This window comes from Salvelinus namaycush, chromosome 40 (genome assembly GCF_016432855.1).
Source record: "Salvelinus namaycush isolate Seneca chromosome 40, SaNama_1.0, whole genome shotgun sequence".
NCBI classification, from domain to species: domain Eukaryota; kingdom Metazoa; phylum Chordata; class Actinopteri; order Salmoniformes; family Salmonidae; genus Salvelinus; species Salvelinus namaycush.
Window position 1 is genome coordinate 14,230,422 of NC_052346.1, and position 15,000 is coordinate 14,245,421.

General features: G+C 48.9%; 2 protein-coding genes across 2 annotated transcripts in view; both read right to left on the reverse strand.

The window, feature by feature from the left end:
• LOC120033582 (serine/threonine-protein phosphatase 2A regulatory subunit B'' subunit alpha-like) overlaps positions 1-6,243 on the reverse strand; it is a 39,426-nt gene extending 33,183 nt beyond the window's left edge. The window contains exons 1-2 of the mRNA XM_038979990.1: positions 5,024-6,243; positions 4,084-4,604 (exon numbers count right to left, since the gene is read on the reverse strand). Of these exons, the coding sequence (XP_038835918.1) occupies positions 4,084-4,604; positions 5,024-6,197 (1,695 nt within the window). The 5' untranslated portion in view covers positions 6,198-6,243. The remainder of the gene's footprint in view (positions 1-4,083; positions 4,605-5,023) is intronic.
• Positions 6,244-6,277: 34 nt separating this feature from the next.
• On the reverse strand, positions 6,278-7,999 carry LOC120033248 (serine/threonine-protein phosphatase 2A regulatory subunit B'' subunit alpha-like). Its single transcript, XM_038979524.1, has 2 exons — positions 6,342-7,999; positions 6,278-6,298 (listed from the first exon to the last, which is right to left on the reverse strand). Exons 1-2 carry the CDS (start codon positions 7,443-7,445, stop codon positions 6,278-6,280), a joined length of 1,125 nt encoding a protein of 374 aa, XP_038835452.1. The 5' UTR covers positions 7,446-7,999.
• Positions 8,000-15,000: the final 7,001 nt, after the last annotated feature.

A 15,000-nucleotide genomic window follows, 5' to 3' on the forward strand; every position in this document is an offset into this window, starting at 1 on the left:
CTCTCTGCTGTCTGTTCTGCTAGTCTTGTCTTGCTCTCTGCTCTGCGTTCGACTGGCTGGCCTGGCCTTGGATTTATCTGGCCTGGCCTCCTGGTCTCCATGGTGATTAATGGGAACACTCTGACAGGTGCAGAAAGGCCTATATTACTCTGTCAGCAGACACACACACACAAACACACAAACACACACACACACTGCCTTTGGACCCCTTTGTCACACCTCAGTGTGATTGGCAGGGTAATGTTTAATTAGGACATGGGGCGAGGTTGGCGCTGGGGTGTATTTGCATAATTCTCAGAGTGCCAAAGAGGCATCGGGTGTCAGAAAGCACCACACACACAAACACACAAACACACACACACACACAGAGCTATTCCTAAACTCCGCTGTGACCTAACAGTAGCAATGGGTCAGCCTACCCTTTGGCGACAGACACACACACAGAGTCCGTTTACACTGTGGCGACAGTGAGTCTGTTAGCAGGATGCCGTAGTAGACAGATTTAGGTCCCCATCACACCTCTATCTGTCAGCCTGGTGTGTATGTGTGTGTGTGTGTGTGTGTGTGTGTGTGTGTGTGTGTGTGTGTGTGTGTGTGTGTGTGTGTGTGTGTGCGTGTGTTTACGTATGTGTTCGTGTGTGTGTGTGTGTGTGCGTGCGTGCGTGCGTGCGTGCGTGCGTGTGTGTGTGTATGTGTGTACTTGGTAACAACACCATTAACATTCCCAATGCCAACAGCCCCCACCCTCTCCCGCTGTGCTCCAATCAGCACCTCACACACACACACACACACACACACACACACACACATTCTGCCTGTGACACTGCAACAACAGAGACTGGTCCCAAAATAACACTTCAACCAATCAGAGAGAAGAGCCTGTGAGTAGACCACTTAATCTACATTCCTCTCTCTCTCTATCTCCTTGACATCCCTCCATGTCTTGTTCCTTCTACCTCTCCTGTCTGTTGATTGACCATGCTGTGTAACCTTACTCCATGTTGATGTGTAGGCCACATACAGTGCATTCAGAAACTATTCACACCCCTGGACTTATTCCACATTTTGTTGTGTTACAGCCTGAATTTAAAATGTATTAAATTTAGATTTTGTGTTACTGGCCAACACACAATACTGTGTAGGCCATAATGTCAAAGTGGAATTATGTTTTTAGACAGTTTGACAAATTAATTAAACATGAAAGTCACTCAGATGCCGGAGAGGAAGGAAACCAATGGTGACTTTAAAACAGTTACAGAGTTTAATGGCTGTGATAGGAGGAAACTGAGGATGGATCAACAACATTGTAGTTACTCCACAATACTAACCTAAATGACAGAGGGAAAAGAAGGCAACCTGTACAGAATACAAATGCATCCTGTTTGCACTAAATAAAGTTAAAATGTTAAAAATGTGGCAAAGAAATGAAAGATTTGTATTCAGGACATAAAGTTATGTTTGAGCAAATCCAACACATCACTGAGTATCACTCTTCATATTTTCAAGAACGGTGGTGAGTGCATCATATTATGGGTTTGCTTGTTATTATTAGGATACATTTTTTTTAAAGAAACGGAATAGAGCTAAGCACAGGCAAAATCCTAGAGGAAAACCTGGTTCAGTTTGCTTTCCAACAGACACTGGGAGACAAATTCACCTTTCAGCAGGGCAATAACCTAAAACACAAGGCCCAAAATACACTGGAGTTGTTTACCAAGACGGTATTGAATGTTCCTGAGTGGCCTAGTTACAGTTTTGACTTAAATCGGCTTGAAAGTCCATGTCAAAACCTGGAAACGTCTGTCTATCAATGATCAACAACCAACAGCTCTTAGAGACTTACCCAGAAAGACTCACAGCTCTTAGAGACTTACCCAGAAAGACTCACAGCTCTTAGAGACTTACCCAGAAAGACTCACAGCTCTTAGAGACTTACCCAGAAAGACTCACAGCTCTTAGAGACTTACCCAGAAAGACTCACAGCTCTTAGAGACTTACCCAGAAAGACTCACAGCTCTTAGAGACTTACCCAGAAAGACTCACAGCTCTTAGAGACTTACCCAGAAACACTCACAGTTCTTAGAGACTTACCCAGAAAGACTCACAGCTCTTAGAGACTTACCCAGAAAGACTCACAGCTCTTAGAGACTTACCCAGAAAGACTCACAGCTCTTAGAGACTTACCCAGAAACACTCACAGTTCTTAGAGACTTACCCAGAAAGACTCACAGCTCTTAGAGACTTACCCAGAAAGACTCACAGCTCTTAGAGACTTACCCAGAAAGACTCACAGCTCTCAGAGACTTACCCAGAAAGACTCACAGCTCTTAGAGACTTACCCAGAAAGACTCACAGCTCTTAGAGACTTACCCAGAAAGACTCACAGCTCTTAGAGACTTACCCAGAAAGACTCACAGCTCTTAGAGACTTACCCAGAAAGACGCACAGCTCTTAGAGACTTACCCAGAAAGACTCACAGCTCTTAGAGACTTACCCAGAAAGACTCACAGCTCGTAGAGACTTACCCAGAAAGACTCACAGCTCTTAGAGACTTACCCAGAAAGACGCACAGCTCTTAGAGACTTACCCAGAAAGACTCACAGCTCTTAGAGACTTACCCAGAAAGACTCACAGCTCTTAGAGACTTACCCAGAAAGACTCACAGCTGTAATCGCTGCCGAAGGTGATTCTAACATGTATTGGTGTGAATACTTATGTAAATTAGATATTTCTGTATTTCATTTACAATAAATATGCTAAAATGTTTAAAAACATGTTTCACTTTGTCATTATGTGGTATTGTGTGTAGATGGGTGAGCAAAAAATCTATTTGATGCATTTCAAATTCAGGCTGTAACATAACAAAATGTGGAATAAGTCAAGGGGTGTGAATACTTTCTGAAGGCACTGTATTTATGACATTACCAGCACAAAGCCCTAAATTACCCCAAACATTCCAGAGGAGAGGAGAGAGCTGGCCACCACTATGTCTCCACCTCTTCCTTTCCTTCTCTCTCTCTCTCCCTGCCTCTCTCTCTCTCCCTGCCTCTCTCTCTGCCTCTTCCTCTCGCTCTCTCTCCCTGCCTCTCTCTCTCTCCCTGCCTCTCTCTCTCTCCCTGCCTCTCTCTCTCTCCCTGCCTCTCTCTCTGCCTCTTCCTCTCTCTCTCTCTCCCTGCCTCTCTCTCTCTCCCTGCCTCTCTCTCTCCCTGCCTCTCTCTCTCTCCCTGCCTCTCTCTCTCTCCCTGCCTCTCTCTCTGCCTCTTCCTCTCGCTCTCTCTCCCTGCCTCTCTCTCACCCTGCCTCTCTCTCTCTCTCCCTGCCTCTCTCTCTATCCCTGCCTCTCTCTCTCCCTGCCTCTCTCTCTCCCTGCCTCTCTCTCTGCCTCTTCCTCTCGCTCTCTCTCCCTGCCTCTCTCTCACCCTGTCTCTCTCTCTCTCTCCCTGCCTCTCTCTCTCTCCCTGCCTCTCTCTCTGCCTCTTCCTCTCGCTCTCTCTCCCTGCCTCTCTCTCACCCTGCCTCTCTCTCTCTCCCTGCCTCTCTCTCTGCCTCTTCCTCTCGCTCTCTCGCCCTGCCTCTCTCTCTCCCTGCCTCTCTCTCTCTCCCTGCCTCTCTCTCTGCCTCTTCCTCTCGCTCTCTCTCTCTGCCTCTCTCTCACCCTGCCTCTCTCTCTCTCCCTGCCTCTCTCTCTCTCCCTGCCTCTCTCTCTGCCTCTTCCTCTCTCACTGCCTCTTCCTCTTGCTCTCTCTCTCTCTGCCTCTCTCTGCCTCTCTCTCTCTCTCTCTCTGCATCCCTTTCTGTCTCTGCATCCCTCTCTGCCTCTCTCTCTAACTCTCTGCCTCCCTCTCTCTCTGCCTCCATCTCTCTCTGCCTCCCTTAATCTATTTCTCTCTCTCTCAGCTCGAACATATACACATATCCAACCAGCAACGCATCTCTCAACTAGAACACAGAGAAAATAATCTCCTTCAGCAGCAATAGTGTCAGAGGAAGAGGCAGGTAGACCTGACTAATAGAAGTCTGACAGCCTGACACGCACGCACGCACGCACGCACCCATACACACACGTCGGTCAGTGGTACTCACTCTGATCACCTCAGGCGTCTGCTGGATGAGCAGCGTCGAGCCGATGTCTCTCAGGGCAACCACATCACTAGGGGCAACCGGGTGTCTCACGGCAACAGGAGGAGCAGCGATGGTTGCAACAGGTGCCTCTCCAGGTGTGGGTGTAGGGGGCGGGACAGGGGTTACAGCCGGTGGAGGGGTGGCCTTGGTGGTAAGTACAGCTGTCAGGTCAGCTACAGGTGGATGTTCACGTCTAGCGGCCTCTAACAGTCCAACTGTAGCCGCTTCTGAAGGTGTGGGTACGACTGTAGGTGGTGGAACAGGTGTGGGTACGACTGTAGGTGGTGGAACAGGTGTGGGTAGGGCAGAAGGTGTAGCTTGGTCTGTAGCGACAGACTCTGCTAGGGTTGTGGGGATATGGGCAGGGACAGGTGTGGGAGCTGTAGAGACAGGTAGAGCCGTAGGAACAGGTCCATCTGTAAGTCTGGGAGCAGGTGCTGGAGTGGAGGCAGACACATGTACAGGCGTGGATACAGGTCCATCTGTAGGTAAAGGCACAGTTCAGTTCACATACGTACATAGAACGAAGAACCGTGCAACATATAACCACCTCGACAACTACTGTGATAATTATTATTTGACCCTGCTGGTCATCTATGAACATTTGAACATCTTGGCCATGTTCTGTTATAATCTCCACCCGGCACAGCCAGAAGAGGACTGGCCACCCCTCATAGCCTGGTTCCTCTCTAGGTTTCTTCCTAGGTTTTGGCCTTTCTAGGGAGTTTTTCCTAGCCACCGTGCTTCTACACCTGCATTGCTTGCTGTTTGGGGTTTTAGGCTGGGTTTCTGTACAGCACTTTGAGATATCAGCTGATGTACGAAGGGCTATATAAATACATTTGATTTGATTTGATATACACAATACCATGGATAGGAATAGATAGACACGGACAGTCACCTTGCCCAGCTGGTGGAGATCCAGGTAGTTTGGCCTGAGTAATAGTGTCAGTCTTGGCTGCAGTAGCCAGAGTGTCCTGTAGGAGTCTCATCACCTCCTTCTCTTTGCTCTGAGCCCCAGTCTTCCCAGTGTTCCCAGGACTACCCCCAGAGTCCACCAGCTCCTGGGCAAAGCTCTCAATGCTCTCAAGGATCCTCAGCAGCAGGGCCCCGTCCTCCTCATCTCCCAGCCCCACCACGCTGCCCTCTGCCTGGGGGAGAGGAGCAGGTGAGCTGGGGGTCGACCTAGTGGCCTGGGCGTTAGCGGTTAGGTGGCTAACAGGAACAGGCCTTTGAGCCTGGGGGTTGAATTGGGTTTGTGTCTGGAGAGAGGGTTGGGTTTGTGGGGAGGAGTTCCCCTGTCCTGTCCCCCTCTGGCTGGTCTTAGGGGGGAGAGGGGGCTCCGTCTCTCTTTCTCTCTCTCCCTCTCTGACTCTGTCTCTCTCCCGACCCATGCTCTGCGACAGACACTCCAAGTCCATCAGAAGTGTGTCGATGTCGTCGTCTCTATGAGTGACAGGAGGGGTGTGTCCGGAGGTTGGGGGGCAGGTGAGGTCTTCACCGGCAGACTGGAGTGTGTGTGTAACGTGTACGTGTGACAGATTGGGGCTGAGGTGTGTGTGCGCGGAGCTGGGGGGTGTGTGTGGACTAAAAGCTGTCCCGTTCCGACTGTGAGTGTGTGTGAGGCTTCTGGTCGGTGTGTGTGAGTGTGTGTGTCTGGAAGCCCTGTTCAGCCCCCTTCCCAGGTCTGCATCCTCCTCAATAAAGAGAGCCTCCATGGGGGAGATGGACGGAGTGTGTGTGCGCGCTGACGGAGTGTGCGTTTGTGATGAAGGTGTGTGTGCCTGGGATGGAGGGGTAGAAACGGACAACGTGTGGGTATGCGGTGAGGGAGAGTGTTTGTGTGACAGAGTTGACAGAGTGTGCGTGTGCTGCAGCCCGTTGGTCTGAACCTTATGTCTCCCTGCTGTCTCAGGCGTAGTGGACAAAGGGAGAGAAGAGTCTGGAGCGAGTGATGAGGGTGGCAGTAGATCCCTGCTCTTGGGTAAGGGAGGGTTCTGAACAACGTCCTCATACCGTGGCGGTTGATCATTCCCAAATATAGGTGAGAAGGGGACAGCAGCTTGCTGCAGCATATGGAGACTACTAACCAGCTCGGCCAACTCGCTATGACCTCCAATCCCTGACCCTTGACCTCCAGCCCCTGACCCTAACCCTAACCCAGCCCCCTCCAGCTCTAGAGGCAGTTTCCTCAGATAGGAGCTCAGTCTGGTCATCACAGCTCTGTAGATGCTCTCTGGACTGGCTCCCCCATCTTCCCCTCCCCCGGGACTCTTCCGACTGATACACTGCTTGATGATGTCAGTACATTTCTTCAAGTCCTCTGAACACTTGACCAGAATGTCCAGACAGGCCCGTATGTCTTCCCCCCCTGCTCCTCCCACTCCTCCCTCCTCCCCTGCACGGGTCTTCTCCAGTAACCGGGCGATGAGGGACTCGTCGGCTAATGAGCTGAGGTAGAGAGACGCCACTGTGTTTAGCCCCGCCTCCAAGGAACCGGAGCAGGCGCTGGATAGGCTACTGGTGGACCCGGCCCTGGAGACACTGGATAGAATGGTTGTGGATAGAGACCCGCCCCCGGCGTTGATGCTAGCAGGCGATTGGCCTTTGAGCACCTTGGTGGTGTCGCTGAAAGGCGGCAGGTTCTCATCATTGGCGTTTCCATTTCCGGTAATAGTCCCATTCCCGGTTCCTCCGACGTTCCCGGTGAAGTGTCCATAGACGATGTCGAGGTCCGTGGACCGACGGCTGTAGGAGTCCGGCCTGACCTTGCGACCTTTCCTTAAGGTCACGTGACTGGTGGAAAGGCGGAGCTTCTCGAAGGAGAACTCTTTGAGTTTGCCACTGGCCAGGTTGATGGCTTCTCCTGTGATGTCCTTCAGACTGGCAGAGCTCTGGAGAGGCCGGTCAGGACTGGTAGTAGTGGTGGTAGTGTTGGCCTTCTTACCTCGCCATGGAGGACTGTCCTCACCCACCACACCATACACACTGTTAGGATCATTAGGGACACCACTGCGCCCATTACAGCTGGTCATACTAAGTTTAGAGCCGTTGGGGATTTGGTGAGGAGAGTTAGCGTTTCGGGTCAGGTTGTGTGTGAATGTGTGTGAGGGGTCAGGGTGTGTGTGAGTGTGTGTGTCTGAGGGGGCGGTCAGCAGCTCGGAGCAGGTGCTGCGATGGGCAACAGTACAGTCCAGTCCCTGGGACAGCGCCCCACATGACCCGGAGCAGTAGTGCACCGCGTGACTCTGAGCCCGACGGTCCACCACCACGCTGCTGTAGCAACTAACACTGCTCACTACCACGCGATAGGCTGCTGCCATGGTTACCGCTCAGTTGACGCCTGGTTACCGCTTGGTTACCAAGGTTACAAAGCAGTCTCAATTACTGCACGGAAAAAAACATATTGGAAAAAAACACAACGTGAAAAAAATCCAAGGCCAAAATAGTTATTGTTTAAATCCCTTCGGATGAGTGGGGCAGTTTCAGATCCACAGGGTCAACTAAACAGCCTCCTTAAAATCCACACCAGAAAGATCTGAAACTCCAAATTCATGCAGAAAAAATAGACACATTTCCACACAGAAAAAAGTCCACATAAAAAACTAAAATATTCCTTCAGATGAGAAGAAAAGGTCAGTCCATGCTGTAATCACAGAATCCATTAGAGTCAGGATTCATTTGATTTTCACCTGTGCCTAAACACGGTCTTCTCAGAGGTCCAAAGGAACTCCAGGGGCCTGGTCTAACCCCACTGTCGCCTGAAAGTCCCCCTGATCAGGGTTCACCGTCCTGGGCTTGGAAACTCACCCAGGCCCCCTCTCCTTTTGTCCTTCTCTCTCCTCTTCTCTCTTCTATCCCCCTCTCCTTCTCTCCACTTCTGACCCCCTCTCTGCCTCTCCACTTCTGTCCCCCTCTCCTTCTCTCCACTTCTATCCCCTTCTCCTTCTCTCCACTTCTGTCCCCCTCTCCTTCTCTCCACTTCTATCCCCTTCTCCTTCTCTCCACTTCTGTCCCCCTCTCTGCCTCTCGTTCGTAAAATAAATGCAGTCCACTCTAACCACAGCTGCCTTGATGTGATTCACAGATGTCGGCTCTCTCGCTCTCTCTCGCTCTCTCTCTCTCCCTCCCTCCTTCCGTCCTGCGCTGTCAGGCTGCTCTCAGAGTGTTTCTGATGGGAGGACACCACCTGTGAGTTGACAGAAAAGGGGGGAGTGAGGGGGAAGGAGGGAGAGAAAGAAGGAAGGAGAGAAAAATATAGCACTCAATCATTTAGACAGTCACCCTGTAGCAAATTATTTTTCTCTGTGTGTGTGTGGGTGGGGGTGTGTGTGTGGGTGAGGCATGTGTGTGTGGGGGTGGGGCGTGTGTGTGTGTGTGTGTGTGTGTGTGTGTGTGTGTGTGTGTGTGTGTGTGTGTGTGTGTGTGTGTGTGTGTGGGTGTTGTCAGCCCTCCAGCTATCCTCCAGATGACAGTATATATGAGGGACCTTAGTCCTTTATCATCAAAGAGTACAAAACCGCATGTGTACTTCCTGACACACACGCGCACACACACACACGACACGCTGGTTCCCGATCAAAAAGAGCGTAAGAAACTAAAGAGCGCAGAGAAGATAAGAAAATGACGGTGAAGGTATAATGTGTAATGGCGAGGCCAGACTGGCTCGTTGATTTGACCTTTGTTTCTAGGGATGGGGGGGGAAATGATAATTACATATCGCATTATTATTATGGAGGATATTATATTGATACTTTGACTCAAAGTATCGTTTAACGCCAAAACTCTGGACATTCCTCATCCTATAGCTTGTTCTTAATCTTCTTTTTAAATAGTTCTTATATTTCCATGACGCATGAAAATACATTTTCTCATGGCTCCCTCGTCTCTCTGCAGCAGACATATGGTGAGCAAAAAGTTTGGAACATCAAATCGCAATAAAATCACAGCATCGAATCGCAATACACCTCGTATCGGCACCTAAGTATCGTGATGGTATTGTATCGTGAGGTCCCTGGCCCTAGTGATTTCCAATCTCAATAGGAGTCCTACGTTGACGATCCATTTCCATACAATTTTCATCCAACATTTATCCATTTAAGTTGGTGTCTGTTCTCCATGGATCAGTCTTGGATCCCCCTAAGGGTGAAAGAAGGAGAGGTGACTGGAGGACAGTCTACATGTTCTCACATGTTTATATCAGTCGTGGTATTAAGAGTCTGTTAGCGGAGCAGAATTACCTAATAAAAGCCCATTGGTCTGTTTAAAACACCAACACACCTGTCCTTGATTTCCCCAAGGCTGTCCCACTGAACTATGATGTCCCCAAGGCTGTCCCATTGAACTCTGATGTCCCCAAGGCTGTCCCATTGAACTCTGATGTCCCCAAGGCTGTCCCATTGAACTCTGATGTCCCCAAGGCTGTCCCATTGAACTCTGATGTCCCCAAGGCTGTCCCATTGAACTCTGATGTCCCCAAGGCTGTCCCATTGCACTCTGATGTCCCCAAGGCTGTCCCATTGCACTCTGATGTCCCCAAGGCTGTCCCATTGCACTCTGATGTCCCCAAGGCTGTCCCATTGAACTCTGATGTCCCCAAGGCTGTCCCATTGCACTCTGATGTCCCCAAGGCTGTCCCATTGCACTCTGATGTCCCCAAGGCTGTCCCATTGCACTCTGATGTCCCCAAGGCTGTCCCATTGAACTCTGATGTCCCCAAGGCTGTCCCATTGCACTCTGATGTCCCTGGCTGGTGTCATGTCTTTAATCCATGATCAGATGTTTCCCTGTTTCTCTCCACCACGTCCACGTGTTTTGTTTTTGACTGGTTCACCATCAGTTTTGAGCGCCTCATAAATGAGATAAGAAATGGGCACCTCAGATATAACCATTCTGTAGTGCTGGGCCTCTCTCTCTCCCACTCTCTCTCTCTCTCTCTCGTTGGAGTCTCAGTGGAACAGTGGGGGAGAGAACACATTCCTCAGAGCTGCTACCCTCCCATATTACAGACACACACGCAATCACACACACACGCTCCTCATAAACTGAACACACACCCATACACTAGCCTATAAAGTGAGTTAAGTAACTAGGCTGAGCTGGCCAATGAACTCCCTGCATTCAGTTCAGTGGTTAAACACTATTTAAAGTGAGGACCGTCCCACAAATTGAGCTGAATGGATATTAGTTCATACAGGGCTGAATAAATGTTGCATGGCATCTCCCATCTTCTCTAGCTCCTCTACCTCGTCTCTCTCTCCTCTCTCCCATCTTCTCTCTCTAGCTCCTCTACCTCGTCTCTCTCTCCTCTCTCCCATCTTCTCTCTCTAGCTCCTCTACCTCGTCTCTCTCTCCTCTCTCCCATCTTCTCTAGCTCCTCTACCTCGTCTCTCTCTCGTCTCTCCCATCTTCTCTAGCTCCTCTACCTCGTCTCTCTCTCCTCTCTCCCATCTTCTCTAGCTCCTCTACCTCGTCTCTCTCTCCTCTCTCCCATCTTCTCTAGCTCCTCTACCTCGTCTCTCTCTCCTCTCTCCCATCTTCTCTAGCTCCTCTACCTCATCTCTCTCTCCTCTCTCCCATCTTCTCTAGCTCCTCTACCTCATCTCTCTCTCCTCTCTCCCATCTTCTCTAGCTCCTCTACCTCATCTCTCTCTCCTCTCTCCCATCTTCTCTAGCTCCTCTACCTCATCTCTCTCTCCTCTCTCCCATCTTCTCTAGCTCCTCTACCTCATCTCTCTCTCCTCTCTCCCATCTTCTCTAGCTCCTCTACCGCGTCTCTCTCTCCTCTCTCCCATCTTCTCTCTCTAGCTCCTCTACCTCGTCTCTCTCTCCTCTCTCCCATCTTCTCTAGCTCCACTACCTCGTCTCTCTCTCCTCTCTCCCATCTTCTCCAGCTCCTCTACCTCATCTCTCTCTCCTCTCTCTTCCATCTTCTCTCTCTAGCTCCTCTACCTCATCTCTCTCTCTCCTCTCTTCCATCTTCTCTCTCTAGCTTCTCTACCTCATCTCTCTCTCCTCTCTTCCATCTTCTCTCTCTAGCTCCTCTACCTCATCTCTCTCTCCTCTCTTCCATCTTCTCTCTCTAGCTCCTCTACCTCATCTCTCTCTCTCCTCTCTTCCATCTTCTCTCTCTAGCTCCTCTACCTCATCTCTCTCTCTCCTCTCTTCCATCTTCTCTCTCTAGCTTCTCTACCTCATATCTCTCTCCTCTCTTCCATCTTCTCTCTCTAGCTCCTCTACCTCATCTCTCTCTCCTCTCTTCCATCTTCTCTCTCTAGCTCCTCTACCTCATCTCTCTCTCTCCTCTCTTCCATCTTCTCTCTCTAGCTCCTCTACCTCATCTCTCTCTCCTCTCTTCCATCTTCTCTCTCTAGCTCCTCTACCTCATCTCTCTCTCCTCTCTTCCATCTTCTCTCTCTAGCTCCTCTACCTCATCTCTCTCTCTCCTCTCTTCCATCTTCTCTCTCTAGCTCCTCTACCTCATCTCTCTCTCTCCTCTCTTCCATCTTCTTTCTCTAGCTCCTCTACCTCGTCTCTCTCTCCTCTCTTCCATCTTCTCTCTCTCTCCTCTACCTCGTCTCTCTCTCCTCTCTCCCATCTTCTCTCTCTAGCTCCTCTACCTCATCTCTCTCCCCTCTCTTCCATCTTCTCTCTCTAGCTCCTCTACCTCGTCTCTCTCTCTCCTCTCTTCCAAATTCTCTCTCTAGCTCCTCTACCTCGTCTCTCTCTCCTCTCTTCCATCTTCTCTCTCTCTCCTCTACCTCCTCTCTCTCTCCTCTCTTCCATCTTCTCTCTCTAGCTCCTCTACCTCATCTCTCTCTCCTCTCTTCCATCTTCTCTCTCTAGCTCCTCTACCTCATCTCTCTCTCTCCTCTCTTCCATCTTCTCTCTCTAGCTCCTCTACCTCATCTCTCTCTCCTCTCTTCCATCTTCTCTCTCTAGCTCCTCTACCTCGTCTCTCTCTCCTCTCTTCCATCTTCTCTCTCTAGCTCCTCTACCTCATCTCTCTCTCCTCTCTTCCATCTTCTCTCTCTAGCTCCTCTACCTCATCTCTCTCTCTCCTCTCTTCCATTTTCTTTCTCTAGCTCCTCTACCTCGTCTCTCTCTCCTCTCTTCCATCTTCTCTCTCTCTCCTCTACCTCGTCTCTCTCTCCTCTCTCCCATCTTCTCTCTCTAGCTCCTCTACCTCATCTCTCTCTCCTCTCTTCCATCTTCTCTCTCTAGCTCCTCTACCTCGTCTCTCTCTCTCCTCTCTTCCAAATTCTCTCTCTAGCTCCTCTACCTCGTCTCTCTCTCCTCTCTTCCATCTTCTCTCTCTAGCTCCTCTACCTTGTCTCTCTCTCTCTCCTCTCTTCCATCTTCTCTCTCTAGCTCCTCTACCTCATCTCTCTCTCTCCTCTCTTCCATCTTCTCTCTCTAGCTCCTCTACCTTGTCTCTCTCTCTCCTCTCTTCCATCTTCTCTCCCTAGCTCCTCTACCTCATCTCTCTCTCCTCTCTTCCATCTTCTCTCTCTAGCTCCTCTACCTTGTCTCTCTCTCTCTCCTCTCTTCCATCTTCTCTCTCTAGCTCCTCTACCTCATCTCTCTCTCTCCTCTCTTCCATCTTCTCTCTCTAGCTCCTCTACCTTGTCTCTCTCTCTCCTCTCTTCCATCTTCTCTCCCTAGCTCCTCTACCTCATCTCTCTCTCCTCTCTTCCATCTTCTCTCTCTAGCTCCTCTACCTTGTCTCTCTCTCTCCTCTCTTCCATCTTCTCTCTCTAGCTCCTCTACCTCGTCTCTCTCTCCTCTCTTCCATCTTCTCTCTCTAGCTCCTGTACCTCGTCTCTCTCTCCTCTCTTCCATCTTCTCTCTCTAGCTCCTCTACCTCATCTCTCTCTCTCCTCTCTTCCATCTTCTTTCTCTAGCTCCTCTACCTCGTCTCTCTCTCCTCTCTCTTCCATCTTCTCTCTCTAGCTCCTCTACCTCGTCTCTCTCTCCTCTCTCTTCCATCTTCTCTCTCTAGCTCCTCTACCTCGTCTCTCTCTCGGTTTCAGGTTTCAGGGTTTTTACTGTCACGTGCACTAGTACAGTGTAATGTCTTTCTTGCTCGCTCTTTCCCAACAATGCAGTAATCAATATCAGTAGAACTGTAAAAAATGAAATAAACAGTCAAGTAGAACGCGACAAAGAGAACTAAGAAGAACACTAGAATGTAAGTAAGCATACTATCTACAGGGTCAGTCAGTTCCAGTACCATATTTACAATATGCCGGGACACAGGAGCATATTAACTTCTTTGGGGAAGGGGGGCAGTATTGAGTGGCTTGGATGAATAAGGTGCCCAGAGTAAACTGCTTGTTACCCAGGCCCAGAAGCTATGATATGCATATAAGTAGTAGATTTGGATAGAAAACACGCTAAAGTTTCCAAAACTGTTAAAATAATGTCTGTGAGTATAACAGAACTCATATGGCAGGCGAAAACCTGAGACAAATCCAACCGGGAAGTGGGAAATCTGAGGTTGATGATGATGCTGTGTCTATGGGGCCAGATTGCACTTCCCAAGGCTTCCAGCAGATGTCAACAGTCTTTAGAAAGTTGTTTGAGGGTTCTATTGTGGAAGGGGGTCGAATAAGAGCTGTTTCAACAAGTGGACTAGGCTGAGGCCAATGAGTCACGCGGGCGAGCCGTTCCTTCTTTTTCCTCTGTAATGAATACGCTATTGTCCGGTTGGAATATTATTGAAGATGTATTATAAAAAGACCCTAAGGATTGATTGTAAACATCGTTTGACATGTTTCTACAAACTGTAATGGAACTCTTTTGACTTTTTGTCTGGATTTTGCGCTCGCGCATTGTGCCTTTAGAATAGTGAACTAAACGCGTGAACAAAACGGAGGTATTTGGACATAAATATGGACGTAATCGAACAAAACAAACATTTCTTGTGGAAGTGGGAGTCCTGGGAGTGCATTCTGACGAAGATCATCAAAGGTAAGTGAAGATTTATAATGCTATTTCTGACTTTTGTTGACTCCACAATTTGCCGGGTAACTGTATAGCTTGCTTTGGTGGCTGAACGCTGTACTCAGATTATTGAATATTGTGCTTTTGCCGTAAAGCTTTTTTGAAATCTGACACAGCGGTTGCATTAAGAACAAGTTTATCTTTAATTCTATGTAAAACATGTATCTTTCATCAAAGTTTATGATGAGTATTTCTGTTATTTGATGTGGCTCTCTGCAATTTCTCCGGATGTTTTGGAGGCATTTCTGAACATGGCGCCAATGTAAACTGAGGTTTTTGGATATAAATATGAACTTTACCGAACAAAACATACATGTATTGTGTAACATTGTCCTGGGAGTATCATCTGATGAAGATCGTCAAAGGTTAGTGATTCATTTTATCTATATTTCTGATTTTTGTGACACCTCCCTTTGGTTGGAAAATGGCTGAATGCTTTCTGTGACTAGGCGCTGTCCTAAAATAATGATATGTTGTGCTTTAGCCGTAAAGCCTTTTTGAAATGGGACACTGTGGTTGGATTAACGAGAAGTGTATCTTTAAAATGGTGTAAAATACTTGTATGTTTGAGGAATTTTAATTATGAGATTTCTGTTGTTTTGAATTTGGCGCCCTGCAATTTCACTGGCTGTTGGCGAGGTGTGACGCTAGCGTCCCGAACGATCCCAGAGAGGTTAACTTCTTGTGGCTGCAGGGGCAGTATTGAGTAGCTTGGATGAAAGGTGCACAGAGGTGCCCAGAGTAAACTGCCTGCTCCTCAGTCCCAGTTGCTAATATATGCATATTATTATTAGTATTGGATAGAAAACACTCTGAAGTTTCTAAAACTGTTTGAATTATGTCTGTGAGTATAACAGAACTCATATGGCAGGC